The 25,543-nt window shown below is 39.2% G+C and overlaps 1 protein-coding gene across 1 annotated transcript in view; it reads left to right on the top strand.

Moving 5' to 3' along the window:
• Window positions 1-20,379, top strand: part of LOC126458616 (ATP-binding cassette subfamily C member 4-like) — a 305,514-nt gene extending 285,135 nt beyond the window's left edge. The window contains exons 23-25 of the mRNA XM_050095782.1: window positions 4,828-4,957; window positions 16,991-17,101; window positions 19,355-20,379. Of these exons, the coding sequence (XP_049951739.1) occupies window positions 4,828-4,957; window positions 16,991-17,101; window positions 19,355-19,417 (304 nt within the window). The 3' untranslated portion in view covers window positions 19,418-20,379. The remainder of the gene's footprint in view (window positions 1-4,827; window positions 4,958-16,990; window positions 17,102-19,354) is intronic.
• Window positions 20,380-25,543: the final 5,164 nt, after the last annotated feature.

The raw sequence follows: 25,543 nt of genomic DNA, 5'->3' as shown, positions 1-25,543 counted from the left end.
GTGTCTGTGCCACGTAACCACTGCTGCCATACACTTCCACCAACTTAGCGTGGATTGATGCACAATTATTCCCCTTCAGAGAGAAAAATCAATTGCCATGCAGTACTCCATTTCTTCAGTGGCCGGTGCCATTTTGTTTTGGCTCCTGTAACTGTGTGCTGCAGTACTGTTGCACAGGAATTTTAATGTGTACAAAGTTTGCAGACATGTATCTGCAAATAAACAAATATTAATGAGGAAACTTTGTTTGAGGTTGTTTAACCACCTTCTGCTGTCAGGGTTACTTGCAAAAGCAAAGGGTATTGTAGTTTTAGGTGATTGCAATATAAACTTTGACAGAAAATAAGAATAAAATTGACTTCGAGATTGTGATGACCTTATATAATCGGATAATAATAATCCGGTAATAAACTTCCCAACAAGAATTGCATCAGAGTCCCAAACTATAATAGATAACATTTTTGAGATGTAAGTAGACATCAGAATTATACCTTCAGGCAGGTTGTAAGTGGACTTTCAGATCATGATGGAAATATTCTCACTCTTCATGATGTTAATCTGCTCAAACAACTAATTCCTCAATGGAAACTCGTAAGAGTAATGAACGAAGAGGCAAAAGAAACTTTCAACCATAGGATTGGTCTTTATTATGTAGCCTTGATGATGTTCATGCTAAATTTAACTGTTTTATAAATGAATTCTGTGCTCTTTTTGGAGAAATATTTCCAAAGAAATGGGTCAGAAACAGTGCTTCCAATTCTGTAAGTAAGCCTTTGATTACAAAAGGTATAAAACAGTCATGTAAAACCAAAAGGGAAACTTATGCTGCAACAAGATTATCTAAAGATGTAGAAAAATGGGAACACTTTAGATTATACTGTGAAATTTGTAGAAACTAATACAGAAATAAAAAGCCATTTATTATGAGAAGAAAATAGATAATTCTAATAATAAAATAAAAACAATTTGGAGCATTGTAAAAAAAAAAAAAAAAAAAAAAAAAAAAAAAAAAAAAAAAAACAGGAAGAGATACTATAAGCAAAGAAGATGTAAATAAAATGAGATATGAAGGTACTCTAGTAGATAACCCCAACAGTGTGGCAGAGATCATTAATCAACACTTCCTGTTGGTAACTCAACAGATTGGCTGCAACCCCAATGTTGATGAAGCTGCAACTCTTTGTTGAGCTGTATATTCGAACAAAAATTCAGAAATGCACCTTAAACTTGTCACTGTAGATAAAATTTAAAAAATCATAGTCTCTAAAAAATAAGAACTCTGCAGGGGTTGATACTACTTCTAGTAATGTATTGAAATATTCTTGTTTGTGGATAAGGGACATGTTCTGTCATATTTCCAATGCTTCCCTTCAGAAAGGTGTTTTTCCCAGTAGACTTAAGTATGCCAATGTGAAGCCCCTGTACAAACAGGGCGATAAAACTGAAATAAATAACTATTGACCTATATCTTTCCTGACAGCTTTCTCTAAAATGTTAGAAAAGCTAATACGTGTAAGAATTACTGATCATCTCGTGAATGGAGTTCAGAAAGAGAGAATTTGGCTTTCCAAAGGGCCGTTCAACAAAAGACACACTCTATTCACTTGCAAAAGAAGTCCCAGAAACCCTTAATGAGAAAAATGCTATCACTTGGTGTCTTCTGCAATTTGTCTAAAGCATTTGACTATGTTGATCACCAGATTCTCTTGCAAAAAGCAAAATAAGTAGGAGTAAGTGGTGTTGCAGGCAATTGGCTACAGTTGCCCTACAAGACAGGAAACAAAAAGTTGTCTTGAATAGCTCAGGTGGAGCATGTGAAGTTTCCTCACATTCTGAATGGAGTTCCATTACATGTGGAATGCCTCAGGGCCCAATTTGTGGGCCACTATTATTCCTGATATTTATAAATGATCTACCATCATGCACAAGCCTACCGTGTAAATTTGCATTATTTGCTGATGATACCACAATTTTTATGAGCAGTAGAATAGATAGTAATCTTGAGGAATCCATTAATCACATACTCTCAGAATGGAAACAACAAAATTTCTTGGAGTGCACATTGACAAGAAAATGAACTGATCCTCACGTATTATAGATCTCTGTAAGGGGCTTAGCTCTGCTACATATGCTTTACGGGTTGTCACTACATGTGTTGAACCTAACACTGCAAAAGTGGCATACTATGGCTATTTTCACTCACTCGTTGAAGACAGCATTATTTTTCAGGGATTTTTTATATGTGGATTGTGCCCAAGAGGCTCATGTAGAAATAGCTTTCGAGAGCTCAAAATATACACAACTACATGCCAATATATTTTTTTCTCTCATGTGTTTTGTTTGTAAAAATATAGAGATATTTCAACCAAACAGTAATTGTCATGAGCATAACACATCGAGGAAGAATACAGAGCGAGCATAGAAATTTGAGCTTGACTACACTGGAACAAAACACTTCAGTGCTCTTCCTTCTGAAATAAAGACAGAGACTCATAACAAGATTAAGTTTAGGAAAGCACTAAAAATATTTCTGCTAGAAAAAGCTTTTTAGTGTCTAGATGAATTTTTAACTAAATAAATTGTAAAATTTTAATATTATATAATAAAAGTTGACATAATGCCACTAAGAATGTTATTTAACTTGATCTCTGTATCTGCATGTGCTCTGTATCTGTTTTTCCATAGTGCTGTAATGATTCTAAGAAAATATGTATCGTCTTTTTTCCTGTATTGCTGCTCAAAGAATTTACTGTATAAATTTTTATATAATTATGTACTCAAATGTCTGTATATGCTGTAAGATTATCATACTGTATTTGTAAAGAACTGACTTGTTCCACGTCCTTGGGAACCCAACACAGTTGGACATATGGAACACAAAATCAAATCAAATCATTAGTTAAACTTCACAACACTTAAAGAAATTGATTAGCTGAATAAGTTGCTGTCAGTTTAAGTAAACTTTAGAAAACTCACTACTTAGCTTTTATAAAGGAAATCTCCACCAAAATACAGAAATTGTACATTGGGATGCTTAATCCTCTTTTAAATAGTCCCGAGAAACCAGCATGAGAGGATCTGGTATTTCACTTAAAAGTCAACTCCAGAAAGTCTTCAGTTTGGCAGGTGTATATTTTCTTAAACAACATAGTTACACAGACCTTCTGTCACAGAATACAACCACCTGAACTTTCTTCTTTGGCTTAACGTGCAGCACTGCATATTTACTTGCTTGAAATGCTATTTTGGTCTCTTTGTTTACAAGAGATTTATCAAATTACAGTTGGAAAGCATCATTAGAACATACTCTGTCAATATAATTTTGACGTACACAGATGTTCATTTACAATGAATATAAAGTATTGGTTCTTAGGTTTTGAGATGAAAATAAAATGATGAAATGCGGTTCACAATACTGGAAATAAAATTAGATTTCTTATTAATTGAAACTTCCTGGCAGATTAAAACTGTGTGCCCGACTGAGACTCGAACTCAGGACCTTTGCCTTTTGCGGGCAAGTGCTCTACCATCTGAGCTACCGAAGCACGACTCACGCCCAGTACTCACAGCTTTACTTCTGCCAGTATCTCGTCTCCTACCTTCCAAACTTTACAGAAGCTCTTCTGCGAACCTTGCAGAACTAGCACTCCTGAAAGAAAGGATACTGCGGAGACATGGCTTAGCCACAGCCTGGGGGATGTTTCCAGAAATTTATTAATTGCTGAATAACTTTTTGTGCCAACATAAACTCAAGAACTTTACAGACTGCAGAATAAGATTACAGGCTTACCATGTTATACGAAAACTTTGTTTTGTCAGAAGTACAAAAAAGTCATTTCTTAATATTGAAAAATTCAAGGTGGTGTAATTACAAAATTAATTACATTCATTCTGAATCTGGCATCTTTAATAACATGATTCTCTAAGATCCTACACAAGTTTAATTATATCTGATGTCGTGAAATATTTTGAATTGTTAATTTGGCTCTATATGAAATACTCAAATTTTAGTGATTAATTTGCTAATTAGTTACAAGCTGGAATTTGATACTAACATTATTGTGACATCTTCACTTACTGTTTTCAAAAGTTATATAATTAGTTTTCTCATGAACGTTACTAAATAATGTATTGCTGATAATTACAAAGTCTGGCTAATTACTTCTACCTTGCAGGCTGGTAAGCTAATTAGTTACACTACATCATGTACATGATGTATATTTTATTACATACTGTGTTCTGTGGATCATGTGGTATTCTGAAAAGCTATTTTGGGTGGTATTGAACAGTTCATAAAGTGTCCCTCATTGAGTCCTACCTCGAGATGATAGTTAAAACTTTGACTACCCCTTGTAATTTATTTGGTGTGTAATAGTTCAGATTTAAAAGAAAACAGAAAAGTCAAAAAATTGGAAGACATACAAATAGTGCTTTTCTTGTTTCTAGAACCTTTTTATTGCAGAAAATGGCACATGATCAAGGGGGAGAAGTGCGGAAAGGGGGTAAGAAACTTATCTTGAACGATATGAATTTAGTTGTGAGTTACTGGGTATTTAGAGTGTTTCTTTCAATCTTCTTCTTTGTCCACTTTTTTCTTGTCAGTTAGCAAGTCTACATCACTTTCATGCATTAAATATTGTTAAACTTATAAATTAAGTGAGAAAATAAACATTTTCAGGCTGTTACTCACACAATATTTAGATATGTGTGGTTTGATTTTTGATAGTATCACTCATTTGGAAGTACTTAATTAGAATTAATTCATAACATAAATGAAATTGTTATATGCAATGACTAAATTGTAATAATGGCCTTTTTGTTTCAAAGAACTGATGCTCTGATACAAATAAAGATTAGGGAGAAATTCAGCAACTGTACTGTGCTTACAATTGCACATAGGCTTCACACCATCATGGACTCGGATAAAGTGCTGGTCATGGACTCCGGAACAATGGTGGTAAGAAGCCCTTGTTTAAGATATAATTAAATCTATAGTACAGATGTATAATCTGGTAAAACTTAATAGACAATGACAATTGTTTACATTGTGTATGGGGTCACATAGCAGTTTGGTGCTATATTACATAACTTACTTATTTTAAACATACTTTATTAATGGTGAAACCTGTGATAATTAATGCCCCAGTTAATGTCATATTGTTGCAGCATAGACCACAAAATGTGTATCCAGAAGTCTCCAGATCATTTCTCTACCATGTAACTAACAGAAAATACACAAACATCTCATTTGTCTGGACTAGGTGGGATCAGATGCAATCCAGATTACTGAAACTCTGGATAATCTGGAAATATTCTGCTAAATGCCAAAACTTTTAATACATACTACCCTACACAAACCTTTTGATTTTGGCACTAACTAGAAATATTTTTTTGGCAGTTCCACTCTGTAGTTACTGCTGTCTCCTCACACTTATTTACTGAAATAGTGCATGCAGTTTGTCCACAATAAGTTGACAGTTCACACGGTAGCTGTCAGCAACAGCAGGTGATGTACCCTGCCCCACAGAAAGACTGTCAACAGGAGATCAGTGATGAAGGGAATATATTATCATCTGCATGCTGCAGTACTGGCACCATCATCTTTAAGTGTGTGTAAAATAAAACTGTGCATTCTGCCTCTACCACTTACTCTATTGACTAAATAATTGTAGTAATAAAGAAATTAACAAGCTTCACAAACTGCTGACGCTAAGTGTGTGCGCACAATAAATACATTTTGGCATGGCCAGGTTTAAATAGACTAAGCAAAGTTAGTTAATTATTTGTAGTTAACTTTGTGCTTAATGAAATTGTTGTTTGGCAGTTTGTGTAGATAGTAGATTATGCTTGTTGACAAGGGAGAGAGACGCACACGCACACGCTTCTTCAGACAGAATGGTGGACAAGGAAGAAGGAAGGGTGAAGGAAAAGGACTGGAGCGGTCTAGGAGAAGGGGTAGATTTTGTGAAAGGCGCCCAGAACTGCAGGTCAAGGGAGACTTACCGTACAGTATGAGGAGGAAAGAATCTTGTGATTCAATATTATAATCATACTTATTCTTTTCCATCGTTATTCGGAGAAATAAAATTCATGAAAAATGCTTTAGTTTCACAAATATTAACCTGATGGTATTGCTTTGGCTAACAAACATATATTACATTGATGATATATGTGTAACTTTGTATGTGAACTTCATATGTCTTTGTAATGGAGTCAGTCTATTTGTTATGGAGCAGCAAGTTTGAAGTTGGCATGACCTGTTGGACTGCAAATTCATTTTGCTAATCATGATACAAAATTAGGAACAAGTACTCTGTTGTGCAGTGAAGGAAACTAGTTTGATGTTTATTGACAAACTGATGTGAAGAAAGAAACCGGCATCATTGTATTATTTCAATGTACATTTTTCAAGCAACAACCCAAATGTTCCACAGCAATCAGAATCAACCATCTAGACAAACAGCCAAACAACCACTTCATCCAGAAAAAAGTTAAGTACAGATGATTAGCTTTGATTACTGTACCTGCCCTTACTCATACCAATATGTATTTAGCATGAAAACGCATGCAGTGTCAGTAGTTTGTGAAGTTCGCTAATTTCCTTAGCAGTCAACGGAGCAAGGAGGCAGGTTAGAATTGGGGTCTCTATGTCTGAGATAGAAATAAACGTAGATACGTGCTGGAGGGGGAAGAGGAGATAGTGTAACATCCCATTGACGTCGAGGTCATTAGAAATGGAGCACAAGCTCGAATGAGAGAAGGATGGGGAAGGAAATTGGTCATGCACTTTCAAACGAACCATCCCGGCATTTGCCTCAAGCAGTTTAGGGAACTCGTGGAAAAGCCTAAATCTGGATGGCCAGATGCGGGCTTTGAACCTTCACCCTCGCCAATTTGAGAACAGGATTCCGTATATCGTGTAGGGGCCCCACAAGCTTGCAGAAGTGCCGCAACACGACATGGCATGGACTTGACTAATGCCTGAAGTTGTGCTGGAGGAAACTGACACCATGAACCCTGCAGGGCTGATCATAAATCCATATGAGTACGAGGGGGTGGGGACCTCTTCTGAACAGCATGTTGCATCAAAATCAAAACAATGAAGAGTCAAAGCTCAAGATGAGCAACATCAAGTGAACTGTGAGAGTTAAATCATCGTGGTTGTGTGGTCGTGATACTGGACTGTGACTTGGGTGATCAATGTTCAAACCACCTCATACCCAACCTTTTTTTCCCCACAAAATTATGAACGTTCCATGCAGTCATTACGTGTCTGTTCTCCTACTATAGTCTTGGCAATTGCCATACTACACACTGGTTATAGAATATTAGTCGTGTGATAAGGATTACCATCTTAAACAAATATGATGAATAGTGAGAGCAGGCGACATGCCACATAGACTAATCACAGAAATGAAAACAATAAATAAACACTCTTCAGGCTTTCCCGGCGATCTAATGACATCTTGGGTTGTCGGGTGTTCTGCCGGATATCAGCGTCGTACTTGCACGATATTTCGGTCACGTAGCTCGAGACCTTCATCAGGTGTGACCTGAGACTGCTCCTCGAGTGGACCTGGTCCAGTATTTATGCCTATGGACTTCCCCCTCCACCAACGGCTGCAGGCGCTTCCTCTGTGGTCCGCGCCCATTCCCTGTGACCTGCTGGAGCGTTGCTGCTCCGTTTTCCGTCCGCTGCGGTTCTAGGTGTTTCCTCTGTGGTCCGCGCCCACCAAACCCGCTCCTGGGGGTTTCATCTACGGTCTGGGGTACCAGGCGTTCCCCCTGCGGTCCGCGCCCGCTCACCACGACCTGTTGGAGCGTTGCCGCTCCGTTTTTCATCTGCTGCGGCTCTGGATGTTCCCTCTGCGGTCCGCACCCACCAGTCCCACTTCTGGGTGTTCCATCTTCGGTCTGGTGCTCCTGGCAGTCCGTCAGGGGCTCGTTTACCATCTCCATGTCTCTGGTTCTTCTGGTTGTGTAGTGTTGCCCCTGGCCCCGTTGCTCCTTTAACAATTCCAGAGCCGGATCCCAGGCTCTGCTTAGCTGGTACCCTGTGTCACGATTCATAAGATTGTCAGCCATTTTAATCTCAATCGATTCTCTTATGACACTGTCCCAAAATCTGGGTGTTTGTGCTAGAATCTTGGTGTCCTCATACTTCATGGCATGATCTAGCTCTAGACAGTGTTCAGCAATGGCTCACTTAGTCACCTGTCTTAATCTAGTGTGCCTCTGATGTTCTTTGCACCTGATCTCCACAGTTCTTGTCGTCTGGCCAATGTAGGACATGCCACATTGACAAGGTATATTGTAAATCCCTGGTTTTCGTAACCCCAGGTCGTCTTTGACACTCCCCAGCAGTCCCCCGATCTTGTTGGATGGACAGAAAACACACTTGATATTGTGTTTACGCAGGATCCTACTGATTCTGGCAGAAATAGAGCCAGCATAGGGCAGATATGCCACCTTCCTTGCTTCATCTTGGTCTTCTTCAGGAACCTGTGGTATAGTGGCTGGTCGGAGTGCCCTCTCAATTTGTCTGTCCATGTATCCATTCTTGGAGAAAACTGTTTTGAGACGTTCTATCTCTATGGGTAGATTCTCTTGGTCTGATAGGGCACGTGCTCTGTGGACCAAAGTCTTCAGAACCCCATTCTTCTGTGCAGGGTGGTGACAACTGCTGGCCTGCAGATATAAATCAGTGTGTGTAGGTTTTCGGTACACACTGTGGCCAATTGATCCATCTGCTTTCCTCTGGACTAGTACATCCAGAAATGACAGCTGGCCATTCTTCTCCAGTTCCATGGTGAACTTGATATTAGGGTGGCATGAGTTAAGATGTTCAAGAAACTCATTGAGCCTGTCCATCCCATGTGGCCAGATCACGAAGGTGTCATCCACATACCTAAAGAAGCATGTGGGTTTAAATGTGGCTGTCTCCAATGCCCTCTCCTCAAAACTCTCCATAAACATGTTGGCAACCACAGGGGACAGTGGGCTGCCCATAGCTACACCTTCAGTTTGCTCGTAATATTGGTTTCTGTACAGGAAATACGTGGATGTCAGTGTATGACTGAACAGGTCCAACAGAGCACCATCAAATTTCTCTGCAATCAGTTCTAGTGAGTCCTTCAGTGGGGCCCTGGTGAACAGCGATACCACATCAAAACTAACCATGATGTCCGAATCTGTGATGTGCAGTTGCTTGAGGCGTTGCAGGAAATCTTCTATACTATACCACAGGTTCCTGAAGAAGACCAAGATGAAGCAAGGAAGGTGGCATATCTGCCCTATGCTGGCTCTATTTCTGCCAGAATCAGTAGGATCCTGCGTAAACACAATATCAAGTGTGTTTTCTGTCCATCCAACAAGACCGGGGGACTGCTGGGGAGTGTCAAAGACGACCTGGGGTTACAAAAACCAGGGATTTACAATATACCTTGTCAATGTGGCATGTCCTACATTGGCCAGACGACAAGAACTGTGGAGATCAGGTGCAAAGAACATCAGAGGCACACTAGATTAAGACAGATGACTAAGTGAGCCATTGCTGAACACTGTCTAGAGCTAGATCATGCCATGAAGTATGAGGACACCAAAATTCTAGCACAAACACCCAGATTTTGGGACAGTGTCATAAGAGAATCGATTGAGATTAAAATGGCTGACGATCTTATGAATCGTGACACAGGGTACCAGCTAAGCAGAGCCTGGGATCCGGCTCTGGAATTGTTAAAGGAGCAACGGGGCCAGCTGCAACACTACACAAACAGAAGAACCAGAGACATGGAGATGGTAAACGAGCCCCTGACAGACTGCCAGGAGCACCAGACCGAAGATGGAACACCCAGAAGTGGGACTGGTGGGCGCGGACCGCGGAGGGAACATCCAGAGCCGCAGCAGATGAAAAACGGAGCGGCAACCCTCCAACAGGTCGTGGTGAGCGGGCGCGGACCGCAGGGGGAACGCCTGGTACCCCAGACCGTAGATGAAACCCCCAGGAGCGGGTTTGGTGGGCGCGGACCACAGAGGGAACACCTAGAACCGCAGCGGACGGAAAACGGAGCAGCAACGCTCCAGCAGGTCACAGGGAATGGGCGCGGACCACAGAGGAAGCGCCTGCAGCCGTTGGTGGAGGGGGAAGTCCATAGGCATAAATACTGGACCAGGTCCACTCGAGGAGCAGTCTCAGGTCGCACCTGATGAAGGTCTCGAGCTACGTGACCGAAATATCGTGCAAGTACGACGCTGATATCCGGCAGAACACCCGACAACCCAAGATGTCATTAGATCGCCGGGAAAGCCTGAAGAGTTACATCAAAAGTCTCTACGGGGAGGAGATGTATCAGAATATCAAGAAGCTGGACAAGCTACGGCAGAAGAAAGGGAAGATGCTGAGTTCTCTCAGTTTTTTGCTGAGGTGTCGAGATGGAGAAGTGGTACCAGTATTTGCCAGAATTAAACATCACATCAACTCCAGAGCGGCGAACAAGATAAAACGCAGAGCTAGCATGGCAAAGGTGAGAGAGAGGATTCGAGATATGCGCCACAGGTTAGATGTTGTGGCCAGGGAGCTGTTACACATTCATCTGTACATGGCAGCCTCCTTAACAAGAGAAGATTGGGATTGGGTAGACCGTCCCTCCTGGTCTTTAGCTGAGTGTGCTAGAAGGAATGCCTCATCTTGCCAATCTGCAAAGTTTGACCGCATGAGTAAGAAAGCACAGCAGATGGAAGAGACACGCACGGTGACGAATCTGAGTGGCATACAGTTTGATGATACAACCTTAAAGGTACTCAGCAGGGGTCTCAACTTTGCTACGACCCCTAGAAACGTACCCATTTCAGGTTTCGTCAGTGCAGTAGAGCAAGTTGCAGCCACACTTCCACCTAATGTGGCAGAGGAAGTCCGCCGAGAGACCTGCAGGGCCCTCACCAAGGCCAGGCCGCCGAAATCGAACATCACAACCGAGGAGAGGCTTGCACTCAAGAAACTACGGGAAGACAACAGCATTGTGGTACTGCCAGCAGACAAAGGGAACTCCACTGTCATCTTGCAGCGAGTGGATTATGATGAGAAAGTACACCAACTTCTGGAGGACCCTGCATACAGAATTCTGGAGTGTGACCCCACGGACAAGGTGGCCAAGAAGACTAGTGCTCTCTTGAAGGAAACAGGGATGCCCGATAAGATCATCAGACAACTACGGGAAAAAGCGCCAGTGCCACCTAGACTGTATGGTCTGCCTAAAATACACAAGGAGGGTGTGCCCCTACGTCCTATTGTCAGTAATATTGGGGCACCTACGTACACAACAGCCAAGTACCTGAAAGGTCTCCTGGCTCCATATGTGGGGAAATGTATTCACCACATCCGCAACTCAGAAGATTTCCTGCAACGCCTCAAGCAACTGCACATCACAGATTCGGACATCATGGTTAGTTTTGATGTGGTATCGCTGTTCACCAGGGCCCCACTGAAGGACTCACTAGAACTGATTGCAGAGAAATTTGATGGTGCTCTGTTGGACCTGTTCAGTCATACACTGACATCCACGTATTTCCTGTACAGAAACCAATATTACGAGCAAACTGAAGGTGTAGCTATGGGCAGCCCACTGTCCCCTGTGGTTGCCAACATGTTTATGGAGAGTTTTGAGGAGAGGGCATTGGAGACAGCCACATTTAAACCCACATGCTTCTTTAGGTATGTGGATGACACCTTCATGATCTGGTCACATGGGATGGACAGGCTCAATGAGTTTCTTGAACATCTTAACTCATGCCACCCTAATATCAAGTTCACCATGGAACTGGAGAAGAATGGCCAGCTGTCATTTCTGGATGTACTAGTCCAGAGGAAAGCAGATGGATCAATTGGCCACAGTGTGTACTGAAAACCTACACACACTGATTTATATCTGCAGGCCAGCAGTTGTCACCACCCTGCACAGAAGAATGGGGTGCTGAAGACTGGTCCACAGAGCACGTGCCCTATCAGACCAAGAGAATCTACCCATAGAGAGAGAACGTCTCAAAACAGTTTTCTCCAAGAATGGATACATGGACAGACAAATTGAGAGGGCACTCCGACCAGCCACTATACCACAGGTTCCTGAAGAAGACCAAGATGAAGCAAGGAAGGTGGCATATCTGCCCTATGCTGGCTCTATTTCTGCCAGAATCAGTAGGATCCTGCGTAAACACAATATCAAGTGTGTTTTCTGTCCATCCAACAAGATCGGGGGACTGCTGGGGAGTGTCAAAGACGACCTGGGGTTACAAAAACCGGGGATTTACAATATACCTTGTCAATGTGGCATGTCCTACATTGGCCAGATGACAAGAACTGTGGAGATCAGGTGCAAAGAACATCAGAGGCACACTAGATTAAGACAGGTGACTAAGTCAGCCATTGCTGAACACTGTCTAGAGCTAGATCATGCCATGAAGTATGAGGACACCAAGATTCTAGCACAAACACCCAGATTTTGGGACAGTGTCATAAGAGAATCGATTGTGATTAAAATGGCTGACGATCTTATGAATCGTGACACAGGGTACCAGCTAAGCAGAGCCTGGGATCCGGCTCTGGAATTGTTAAAGGAGCAACGGGGCCAGCTGCAACACTACACAAACAGAAGAACCAGAGACATGGAGATGGTAAACGAGCCCCTGACGGACTGCCAGGAGCACCAGACCGAAGATGGAACACCCAGAAGTGGGACTGGTGGGCGCGGACCACAGAGGGAACATCCAGAGCCGCAGCAGATGAAAAACGGAGCGGCAACGCTCCAACAGGTCGTGGTGAGCGGGCGCGGACCGCAGGGGGAACGCCTGGTACCCCAGACCGTAGATGAAACCCCCAGGAGCGGGTTTGGTGGGCGCGGACCACAGAGGGAACACCTAGAACCGCAGCGGACGGAAAACGGAGCAGCAACGCTCCAGCAGGTCACAGAGAATGGGCGCGGACCACAGAGGAAGCGCCTGCAGCCGTTGGTGGAGGGGGAAGTCCATAGGCATAAATACTGGACCAGGTCCACTCGAGGAGCAGTCTCAGGTCACACCTGATGAAGGTCTCGAGCTACGTGACCGAAATATCGTGCAAGTACGACGCTGATATCCGGCAGAACACCCGACAACCCAAGATGTCAATAAATAAACATGTATAAACTATGAATATAATAGAGGGAAACATTCCACATGGGAAAAATATATCTAAAAACATAGATGATGTAACTTACCAAACGAAAGCGTTGGTATGTTGATAGACACACAAAGAAACACACGAAATTCAAGCTTTCGCAACCCACAGTTACTTCATGAGGAAAGAGGGAAGGAGAGGGAAAGACGAAAGGATGTGGGTTTTAAGGGAGAGGGTAAGGAGTCATTCCAATCCCGGGAGCAAACTGTTACACAAAGGGGTTGGTTGGTACCGAACAGTGAGGCCACTGTACCATTGGATTAGGGATGGATAGGGAAAGAAATCAGCTGTGACCTTTCAAAAGGAATCATCCTAGCATTTGCCTGAAGCAAGTTAGGGCAATCACAGAAAACCTAAATTAGGGTAGCTGGACACGAGTTTGAACAGTCATCCTCACAAATGTAACTTCCAAAATGGAAGGCACGAGTCATAACATGTGGTACTTGCGTATGTCTGCAGGCCCCTGCCTTACACCTTGCTGTCGCAAATGGGTATTACGCTATGACACAGACACACATCTGAATACAGCAGACAAGTCAATGACCGAATGGTCAGTTCATAGCTTGTGAGTGTGAGCGAGTGAATGAGTGTGAGCGAGTCAGTGCCAATCACAACAGTCTTTTGTCTGTGTGTTCTGCTGCCGCTTGGTGAGTAGATTTTTTTTTTTTCCTACCCAATTAAATAATTGAATTACAAGATTCATAACTTTAAATATGGTGTATTGTGTTCAGTACTTCATGAAAAAAAGAGGTGTGTTGAGCAATTCCATAACAGCACCTAGAGGCAGCTTAACATTGGCAGCACTTGGAGACAAATGAATATCTTCCAACCTGTGCCAATTTCTGCAAATCTGTCACTGTCATCTACATCCAAACAACTAGGGTTTGCTAACATTTCAAGGAATTCAGAGGTGTTGACAGCTTCACAAACTTCAGTGGTGGATTCATAAGTGGTAGGCAAAACTGTTTTCTGTGATTTCAGAATTGATAGTTCAATAACTTGATCCAAAGAAGATGCAACCATAAAAAAATCACATATTCAATATTTAATAATTTCTATACAGAAATCACAGCACCTTCTCCCTCTTCAATTAATTTACCCAGTAACTGTCTTCTGGATACATGTTTGATGTTCTCCAGTACAACGTGATGAGTAGTGTAGAAGAGACGTTACATTAAGAGGGAAGAACTTCACTCCATCGAACCAACCACTTTCTTTAACTTTGAAGCCATTTCACTCGCGCGCGCGCACACACACACACACACACACACACACACACACACACTTGGAACGTGGGAGCAAATGAACAGCAGCAGCTTCTTAACTGTGTAAGAAACAGATCCACACTGACCATAGTAACAGTAGCTCGGAGCATGGGACTGGTGTTGTCTAGGCTACCTGCAGTGCCAACATAGTTGTACATATACAGTACTTACTTGTGTGCTGCACATTTTCACATTTAATAAAAAAGAAAAGCAAATGAAAAATGGGTTTATGGCCATCTCTTGTTACTATAAAAGTAGTAGTATTTGACCTTTGAGGTTTCTAGTTCAAACTGCTGTTGAGATAACAGCCTTACTGCAGTGTGGGAACTGTGTCAAGTGAACTAGTGGTACTAGGGGTGCTCTCTAGTCCCTGCTATAAGCAGTTCCGTGCCACGTGCTGGCCAGCTTCGCTCTGTTGCTCTTGCCAGTCTGGCTATTTATGAAAATAGAGAAATGGGTGGATTTTACTACAGACACCATACAACTGAGATAAACTCACTGCAGAAAATTTTATTTATTCAAGCAAGTTCAGTCACTGGCTATAACATTTCACATACAATACATTGTTTTACAAATCACACTTAATTGAAAGTGTTGAGACTTCATACTGATGTGTAACTTATTGTTGATTTGCACACTTAGCCTGATTACTGTCACCTTATGAAGCTGAACCTGACACAGGTCTGAGTAATGACTGTCAACTTCCTTAACCTTGTAGATATTTAAGTTTTGAATGATAGTAGTCCATCTTCATATGTTCAGGAGTGGTCATATCCCATTACTAATGTCAGTTGTTTTCCTTAAGTCAGGTACTAAAATTTATGTATTGCTGTTCTGTGGTAAATTAACAAATACTTGTGCTGAGATCTGTATCTTCAATAGTTACTGGCTTTAGTTAATCATTAACAATAAGTATTGGCAGTTTGATGCCCACTTTGTTAGCTCCTTTCCCACTGTAGCACCATTATTATTTCTTATCTACCACGCCTCCACTCTTAAAGATTAGGCCAGTCATCATCACTGAGCTGACCCATATGAACTTCTCAGGCGAGTGAACAAACTGACCTTCTAGGGTACTTCACTAACACTTTATTTGCTGCATTAAAGACAGGTTCTCAAACTTTCATGAAGCAAAGCTAAAGTTTAAAAAAAAAAAAAATTGTTCTACAGTGGAAATGTCAGGCTGAATTTCCAATAAGTTTTGATGTAGTGTGGACAAATATATTCTTATATTCTTGAGCATGGTGAGCTGCTGTTGCCAGGTTCTGAGATATATTTCTCTGGCACACAGCTGATGTTAGTTTTGCTTGCCTGTAAAGATTTTTGATGTAGCTCAGGTTGTGGCTGAGAGATGATTAGTCCAGTATATCTGTCTGAGTTTCTTCAGATTGCAATGGTACTATGTGGAGATTATTTTGTCCCAAGACAATACGCAACGTGAAAACCAGAAACACCCTCTTCCATGTTTTTTTACTGGCAAAGTATGTGATGGAAGAACTGTGAACTGACATCACTCTGGATCCCAAACTGCAAGGTGGTTATACAGTGATGGCAGATGCTACATGAAGAGGAAAATAACGATTACTGGAAACCATTGAACTTTCTTTTGTACACATGTCAAAAGATGTTTCACAAATCTTTCAGAAATGGGGATCTTGAAAAAATTTCAATTAGATATTTGGGGACACATGCAATTTACATAGTCTTCCAAACTATTTGAGCTGCAGTTCTCTCTCTCCCCCCCCCCCCCCCCCCCCTCCCTCTCTCAACAATTATGAGCACCACATGACAGCTGAGAGTGTGAAAATGTGTGAACTGTGCTAGAAACATAAAATACACAAAATTGTGTTTTCACTATAATTCCTTAGTTGCTAACTTCATTACAGTTATCTTCTTAGTATGTAAGGCCCATATCTGTGACTTTAATTAAAGTTTTAATGTTCCATACACATTTCACTTTAGTTTTTTAATCCTCATCAGTTCTATTGCAGCCACACAAAATTGCCACTAAGAGTGATTCAAGAATAAATGGAGCAGACAAACAGTTTCTTATTTAGTCAGAGATGAACCCATGTTCAAAGATAATAATCATAGTAAAGTAGAAAAATCTTCGTTGCAAATCCAAACATGACTCAGTTAAGAGGTTATTCACTTATCAGTGCAGATAGGAATATTCTAATAGTGAGGTAGCAGTAATGAAACACAGTTACTTCTAGTACTGTGAATTCTATTTTTCCAGATTCACAGAACCTACCATTGGAAATATAAAAATAGTTACAGGAAACTTTCTCTAGAGGCAGTAGCCTTCTTCACTTTGTGCTCGGTGTGTTGAGAGGCTTCAAATCCAGAGAGTAGTGGAGGGGGTCCACATTCCAGCATGGTGCCACGCTATATTGAAACATTTGTTACTCCTGTCTTTTGGTTATCTGTTTACATAATATACATAAAAGTGTTAGATTTTAATTTTTTTTTTAATGATGTCATGAATGGGAAACTTTAACTTAAATAACTGTTCTAGGAATTTGCACATCCATATGAGTTACTTCAAGATTCTGAGGGATACTTCACTAAAATGGTACAAAAGACTGGTGCTGCGATGGCTGCACAATTAACAGAAGTTGCAGAATCGGTAAGTAATTAGTAAGGCAGTTTTGTCCTCAGCTGCAGCTGTTAATTGGTTTTAAATTACTTAAATGGGAAAAACAATGAACAGCAAGAATAAAATTAATTACATATTTAGTCATTGGCTGTGAGGGACTTTGCCCTCTCTCTCAAACTAGTTCAAGGAAAAATGAAATATGACCACCGGTTAGCCATGTTGCCTTCCAGACTGCATTTGCTTGGAATTGGTAGAATATTGGTTTAGCTATTTTTTCTTATGAAGGACAAGCTTCAAAACTATGAACAGAGGTAGGTAATGAAATCTACTCACCATTAGTGGAAAATGAAATCTGAAATTATTATGATCAAAGCATATTAATGGTAAAGGTTTGTTTAATGGAAATAAAATGTGAGGGTTCAAGTAATAAGAGACACACACAAACTAAAAAACACAGTGTATCAAATAATTTCAGTTGTATCACACATTTAATGAACTGCGGTACCCAGGACTATTTCTGATTGTCTGTTCCTTATCTGTCCTTTTTTTTATTTCATTTGTTATTCTGCTCCATAGTGTGTTATTTCAATGAAAAACTAAGGTAATTTCAAATTCAGTTACCAGCTGTATTATTCTTAGTACCTCGGGCTATTGATTGTGTGTATTGGCTTATTTGGAGCCTACATTGTAATAAGAGTCCCAGAATAGAAGTAATTTTGATTCACAACTCTGAAGAAATGAAAGCACCCCATTTTACTGACACTTTAAACGTCCTGACATGAGAGGAGGAGGAGGAGGAGGAGGAGGAGGTGGTGGTGGTGGTGGTGGTCTGGAAATGATTATTTTAAAGTAGGATAACTGAGTTACATTGTATCCCAAAGTTCACACCTACATGAAGACCAGACTGTTCATTGCAGATAAGACTCCATAAAGGCATAAATGCTTGCAGAGGGATCCAGTTTTTTGGTAGTAGAATGATGAAGCTGCCAGTAAGTGCAATGAAATCATAATCTATGATGAAAGTATGTGCAACACAAGCAACATGCCATTACGAAACGATATATTTCCTGAATGACGTATAAAAACGCGTGGAATTTTTCATCATATAATACAAGAACTTTATAACTTGATGACTTTCTTAACTGAGTAATGGGAAATGCAGACAGATTGTTGACTAGAGAAACTGCAGTCTACAATGCAATACTTAGTCTAAAAGAGAGAATGGTAAGAATAGAGGAATTTTGGGTAGCAGAATGATAAAAGAAAACACAAAATCATGTTTGAAAAAACGACTGTTAGAAATAAAAATTATGCGAGAACTACCTCGAGAACAAAATCTTGTACATGGCTGCACGTTCAGAGATTGTGAATAGTTAAAATTGAAAGAAACTCTGCCATCGGCCACTAATTTTAAACAAATTAACCTGGTTTCGACACAGCTAGGAGTGTCTTCCTCAGAATTTAAAACAAAGAATGGTCTATATTCTATAACATGGTTATAGAATTATGACTAAACATGTATGATAGAGTATAAGTACGGAAACGTCGTGGAAGTCTCACAGTATTTACATGTCATTTATAAAATAATAAATATGCCAAAAGGGCATTAGTCACAAAGATTTTTAAAATAAAGAAAACTGTGATGGCGAGCCACTAAAGGCTGCTCATTACTTGTGTGGTCCGTTTTGCAACCTGCAGCATGCAAGTAATGAGCAGCCCTTAGTGGCTCGCCATCACAGTTTTCTTTATTTTAAATATCTTTGTGACTAATGCCCTTTTGGCATATTTATTATTTTATAAATGACATATAAATACTGCGAGTCTTTCACGACGTTTCCGTACTTATACTCTATCATACATGTTTAGTCATAATTCTGTGACCTTTTCATATTATTTTTACATTCCATCCTGGATTTTCCAATGTTCGATATTAAAGATCCTTTCAACAGACTCACTGCTTATCTTTAAACTATGTTTAAAAAATGAACTGTGGAACATTTAACTAACTAAATTCTGACAAGAAAGACTGTTTTCTCTTGTCTCATTTCCAAACTTTTTCCAGTGTTGGAGATTTGTAAGACTTGAAGTTAAACTCATTCCCAGCTGCTGTATTTTATTAGACAGACATCCTAATTTCCTTAAGTTGTATTTGTTATATTGGTAAATGGTTCATGTGTATTTAAACTTGGAAGTTTCCCTTTTGGATTTATTTTCTCTTGCTGTCATCATAGCATCTTTTTATTTATTTTTAGTTAATTAACATACGCCCTCACTTTGTTACAGTCGTACAGAAGACGCAATCTTACAACTACATCTGCCGATGATATAAGCGAATCACCAGACTAAATTTGTGAGCAATTAACTGTTGTCAATGACGGAAAAGAAACATCAGATAATGTTTCATACTAAAAAATACTCAGGTTTCAAGATATTTACTGGTGTTTCGTAAATTGAGGATTATAAACATGTTGCGTTATGTCAACAGTTGTTGTGTTCGTTAGTGGCATATCAGTGTACCATTTGGGCTTCAGGAGAAATAACTTTTAATTCTGAATTGTATTCAGAAGTTCTATAATCAACACTAAGAAAAGTTTTTGCCATCCAGTGCTCGTTTCCATAATGTGTACATTACAGTTCATTCACAAAAACAAAAATTTTAAAAACTAATGAACCAGTCGCCAAGAAGTAAAGTATGTGAAGTGTTTATCAGTTTTCAGTAATTTTACACATGTGTGAAGTATTAGGAACCATGAGATGATTGTGCAAAACTGCTTCTTTGAGCTAGTATGTGGTGGTACAACACATGGATCATATCAAATGGCTATTTTAAGACTGTGAAGTTTTCTATATAGTTTTACAAAAAGCTATTTATGGAAGAATTTTTAATATTTAAAGTGGTTTGATTATGTATGTGGATTGTGTTTCATACAAAGATATAATTTTGCTACTAAGATATAAAATGTGTAATATCTAGCTTTGTAGATAGTTTATTGTTGCACATGCTGTTTTGTGATACATTATTAATGTGCTTCATACTCTTATTGATTCGTTGGAAATTTGTTCCTGTTAAAATTATACTGTTCTGTTTCATTAGCTTTAAGATTTATGTGATAAATCTCAGTTCCTAATACAGAACAGGTATTTTCAGCTGCCTTGTTAAAGAACAATAATTCCAAACCATAATATAATTAAGATTTTTTGTAGCTAGGACTGATAGCCTTGAAATGTGTGGACAGTGTCTAAAGAGGAATACTTTGTATGGATGCAGAGTGTGAAACTAAATTTGCAAATAAATTTTTTCATATTAATCATCATTTCTTCTTTGTCTTGATCCCTGACACACACACACACACACACACACACACACACACACACACACACACACACACAACTTGTTGAGAAATGAGATTAAAAGTTCAGTGTTTAATTGAAGGTACAACTGTATACAGAAAGACAAGTACATTTGTAACAAACATACCATTTCGAAAACTAGGAATGATACAAATAAAGCCAAAGACAAATAAAAATTACCTCTTGTTAATTTTCGTATCAGTTGAAAGGAAAAGATATAAACAAACTTTAGGAAAAGACTTGTTGCTCCAAACCCTTCGTTGAGAGAAAGCAAGATCCAGGTCACTTTTGAAGGAACAAGAGACTAGCAGCTGAGATTCAGATTCTAATGTACTCTTAACAATGAATTTGAAACTTCTGGTTGAATGTAACCAATTTAGGAGTAAAAGGAACAACTCACCGAACAGTATAGGTGTTGAGTTGTCAACAGGCATACAAATGGGTCTGAAAACTTTGTGTGCACATGCAGGCAAGCTCACACTTGTACAGTGGAATAAGCTATATGTATGTAAGTGTACTCGAACTCATACCAAAATGTAGCAATTTATGAATTATGTTTGTGCTTTTAGACAGTTCAGTGCCCCAGCTGTTTGACAAATTGTAACCTTGACCCCTAAATTATTTACTAATAACATAAGACAATGGAGGTATGTTGAAACTAAGATGGGGACTGTAATTGACAACAAAGCTGGAAGTATCATATGTACCAGAGCATAAGACAACCCTGAATACAAGACAACCCTCCTTTAGGAGGCGCCTTCAGACAAATTTATTTTTTGGTATATTCTGTCTAATAAAAATTAAAAACTTTTACTAAGGATCTGCCTAAAACATTACCATGACACCGATTCTAAACTTGGGCCACTTATTGGTTGTCTATGTTTTGATGATAAAAGGCGAAATAAAATAAACAAAAAGAAATTGTTTACATTAACTTTTATCATTGCCTCCTTTGTTCAACCTGTCATCTGTGGTACCACATTTCTTAATAATAATCGTCGTCGTCACCACCACCACCACCACCACCACCATCAGCCTAACAGGGCAGCTGTGAAACTTGTATCTTTGTTGTCACAAGTATTTGTTGTTTCTTCAGAGTATTTTGCAATTTTTTTTTGATTTATTTATTTTTGTGAGGGGGCATTGCAGTTTTTGCTTCTGTACTAACAGGCGAATGTTAACAATGTCTTTTACAACAACACATACCATCCGCTTGGCACTCTCTCACTGGCTGTGTAGAAGCAGCTACGGACATACCCCCTTTAGCTTGCATAATACCTCACAGTGAGCTGCACAAAACACTTAAGTGCGCCACTGACCCTGGTCTAGACTTTCAGAATCTCCTGCAGAAATGTATGCTATTCTTGAGTATTTGGCCGATTTTAAAGTCCATATGATGCAGAGTACAAATGGATTCGGAGGCAAACTGCAGTTTAAACATGGTAGATGTTCATAAAAAAAAATCGAACTATCCAGTATAGTTTCCTGTCGTTGGAAGCAAGATGGGGGGAGGGGGGGGGGGGGGGGGGGAGAGAGAGAGAGAGAGAGAGAGAGAGAGAGAGAGAGAGAGAGAGAGAGAGAGAGAAAGCTGACTGGTACTTTTATATGCAGGGCAGCTCCATGACCTAGCGCACAAGCCATCAAGGAGCTCCTGGTCTGAGGATTGTTGCTTGGATTGCAATAGATTACCAGAATTAATAAATAATTATTGTGATCTGGACTGGCTGTTTGTCACAAAATTTTCATTTTTTGAACGAAACAATTCTTTTGTCATATAACTTTTGAATTGAAACAAACTGCATGCCAATAAATTTAAATAAAATTGTCAGTTTTAGTTGGGGAGCAAAAAACATTCATAGTTTTAGGGATGGATGCAATGTGCTGTATGTAATTGCCTATGTTTAGATCAAAGTTCTGGTGGTAGAATGTACATTTAAATGAGGTATTCAGATGAGAGCCAATTTGAATACACAACTCGGGATGCCTTCTAAATGACTTGTAGACAAGATGTAGAGTTACTGGTGTCAGCTTTTGTTAGACTGTATCCTTACACTGTTGTAAACAAGGTAGGCCACATTACACAAATGAATGAGGTTTGGTCTGCTACGGATACTGACATGGAACAAATACATCCAATTAGTATAATGTCATGTCAAGTTTCTGATGCTTCGTAGCTGCTGACACTTTGCCAGTCGGGCAGTCATGGTTTGTGTTGCGAGATGTCATAAGAAGTGTTTGTTTTGTCTGCAATACATCATGATCCTCACGGCAGCTTAAAAGATGCTATTTCAGTCACTGCAGTGTCAGCTGTGCCACCTGTCATTAACGCAGGAGTTGTGTGGGAATGATTTAAATTGGAGAGTTACTTTCTACAAATGGACTGAATGAATTCACTCTGGTTGCATTAAAAAGTGTTATGTTCTTTAATGAAGTAATGACCACAAATCATGATGCAGTGCACTGTCATAACATCCTTTACTGGGCCACAAAAATGCTACTAGGTGGATACGTCATGTCAGTCATCAAAGGAGGTAGACCATTAATGTGTAGTGTGGAATCCTTGGAGATGAAACCACTAGTCCACACTACTTCACAAGTACTACGACAGGTGAGAGGCATTGAACCGTTATTGTTGACAGTTTAGGTGCTTTCCTTTAAAAAATCAGCCTAGACATTAGAGGCCATATGTGAATGCAGCATGATGGCGCACATTCTATCCATTGGTTGTAAAAGAGCTGAACAACAGATTTTAGAAGACGATTAGGATGCCGTGGTCCTCGAGAATTACACACACGGTCATCCAATTCAGCATCAGTCTATTTCTTGTAGTCAGCATATCGAAAGAATTGGGTTTTTCACCAAACCCACAACACCAAATGAGTTGAAATATCCCATTAAGGAAGTTAGTTATCCTATTGGATTATATTAAAACTTTTTCCATTGACAATGAATATGAAAATTCATAATTATGTGGAATGTTTAACAAAATGTTTCCTTACCTGATATAATCCAGTTTTTTTTGTTTTTTTTTTTAAACAATTGTAAAATTACTAATTTGTATGTATAAAAGTTTACCTGTTGATTAGGAGGAGTCGTCATTCAGAAGTTCTTTAAATTTGTTTTTAAATGCTGCTTGGCTGTCTGTTAAACTTTTAATGATATTTTGTAAGTGACCAAGCTAAAGAATTTTGTGGCAGCATAATTCACACCTATCTGTGCCAAATCTAGATTTAATCCAGAATAGTGAATATCTGCCTTTTTCCTAGTATTGTAGCTATGCACAATGCTATTGCTTTTGAATTGTGTTGGGTTATTAAGTTAATAAAAGAAACACGCAGGCGCACATTTCTTCTATTATTCTAATTACAAACTTTCATGCAATGCATACATTGTTCCTTAATGCTGAATTACTCCAAAATATGATGCCATTGCAAAAGCAGTGAATGAAAACAGGCATAAGAAGTTAGTTTACTGATATGTTTGTTTGCCAACATTTGCAATAATAGTACAAATAACTGAATTGAAATATTTCAGTAGATCATTAGTGCAGCAAACAATATAGCCATCAATCAGTGTCAATTCACGAAATGGTTTAAAACCAATAGGCCAGAAAGTAACATTCAAGCTGGGAAACAAACTCAAATTACAAAATGGTTCAAGCCAAAAAGAAATTAAGCACAAATTTTGCAAGCTCCAAAAATACTGGAAGACAAACAAGCTGCTGTATGTGTGTCTTCCAGAACAAGGAAAGCTCTAGAGAGGAACAGTGATTTTTTTTATGGCTGGCACCATCCAGATCCAGTGCCATCAAGAATGTAACTATGGATGTAAGTACACAATATCAAAGTGACAAAGAAATGTACAAGCCAAGTGAGCAAGCTGATGGGCTGCTACAGAATAATTCAGACCTACCCTTTTGTGAGGATGGCTCATTATTAAATATTAGGTCTTTTAAAAATAAAATTGATGATCTTAGTAGTAACTATATAATGCATTGTAATATAAATGGTTTAAGTGCTGAATACTCATGTGACAGAAGCTCAAGTTAGATGAGCTACAAGTTTTTTAATCTGAATTTCTAAATGTTAAAGTAATTTGTTTAAATGAATGCTGGCTTAGTAGTGATACCATAAAAGTCTTAAATAAAATTGAAAACTTCAACGTAGCTACCAGCTTTTGTACGATAAATAAGTCACAAGGAGGTTCATGCATAATCATTCATACAGATTTAGATTACCATGTAAGATGTGACTTCAATTGTTTTAATGAAGAGTGTATTTTTGAGGGTTGCTGTGTTGAGTTAAAGGACTTAAATGATGATACAATATCAGTTTATAGGATCCCAGGGAAGGTGACAACTGAGCATTTCCTATGTAAATTTCAGAGTTTGTTAGAATACCTCAGTAAAAAAAAGAGGAAAAAACTGTAAAATTGTAGTTGCTGCTGATTTCAACATCAATTTGTTGAATGAAACGTGTATCAAAATTTACAGACTTAATAAAAAAAATATGGATTCAAATTAAATTTTTCTGAATCTACAAGAGAAAATGCTCAGTCAGCTACATGCACTGACAATATTTTAACGAATTACGTATTTGAAGATGATATAAATTTTGTCTAGATCTAGGAATTTCTGATCATTCAGCATTATTCATTGAGCTACCCAGAGCACGTAGAGAAGTCCCATGTAAAAAAGCTTATGTAAAAAGGATCTTCAACCAAGAAACTTTGACTCTATTCCATGATAAGCTGAAAGAGGCAGAATGGCACTTTGATAAAAATACTTCTTGCACAGCAAATTTTGAAGCATTTCTAAGGGATTTTCTAAGTGTTTTCAATGAAATGTTTCCACGAAAAACTTATTTTAATAAAATAACAAAATTAAAATGGATCACTAAAGGTATAAAAATCTCCAGTGCTAAGAAAAGGCAGCTACATAAGGAACTAAGACATAATAAAAATATTGAATTTACTGAATATGTTAAACGATACAAAAGTACATTTAAGAAAGTTGTCAAAGCAGCAAAGCAAATGACAATAAATTAATCTTAAAACATTAGAATAAATCAAAGGCAGTGTGGTCAGTTGTAAAACACGAATTAGGTTCAAATGGCTCTGAGC

The sequence above is a fragment of the Schistocerca serialis genome, chromosome 2 (assembly GCF_023864345.2).
Source record: "Schistocerca serialis cubense isolate TAMUIC-IGC-003099 chromosome 2, iqSchSeri2.2, whole genome shotgun sequence".
NCBI lineage: Eukaryota > Metazoa > Arthropoda > Insecta > Orthoptera > Acrididae > Schistocerca > Schistocerca serialis.
The sequence above is the reverse complement of the archived record's forward strand: the minus strand, read 5'-3'. Positions and strand labels throughout refer to the sequence as shown.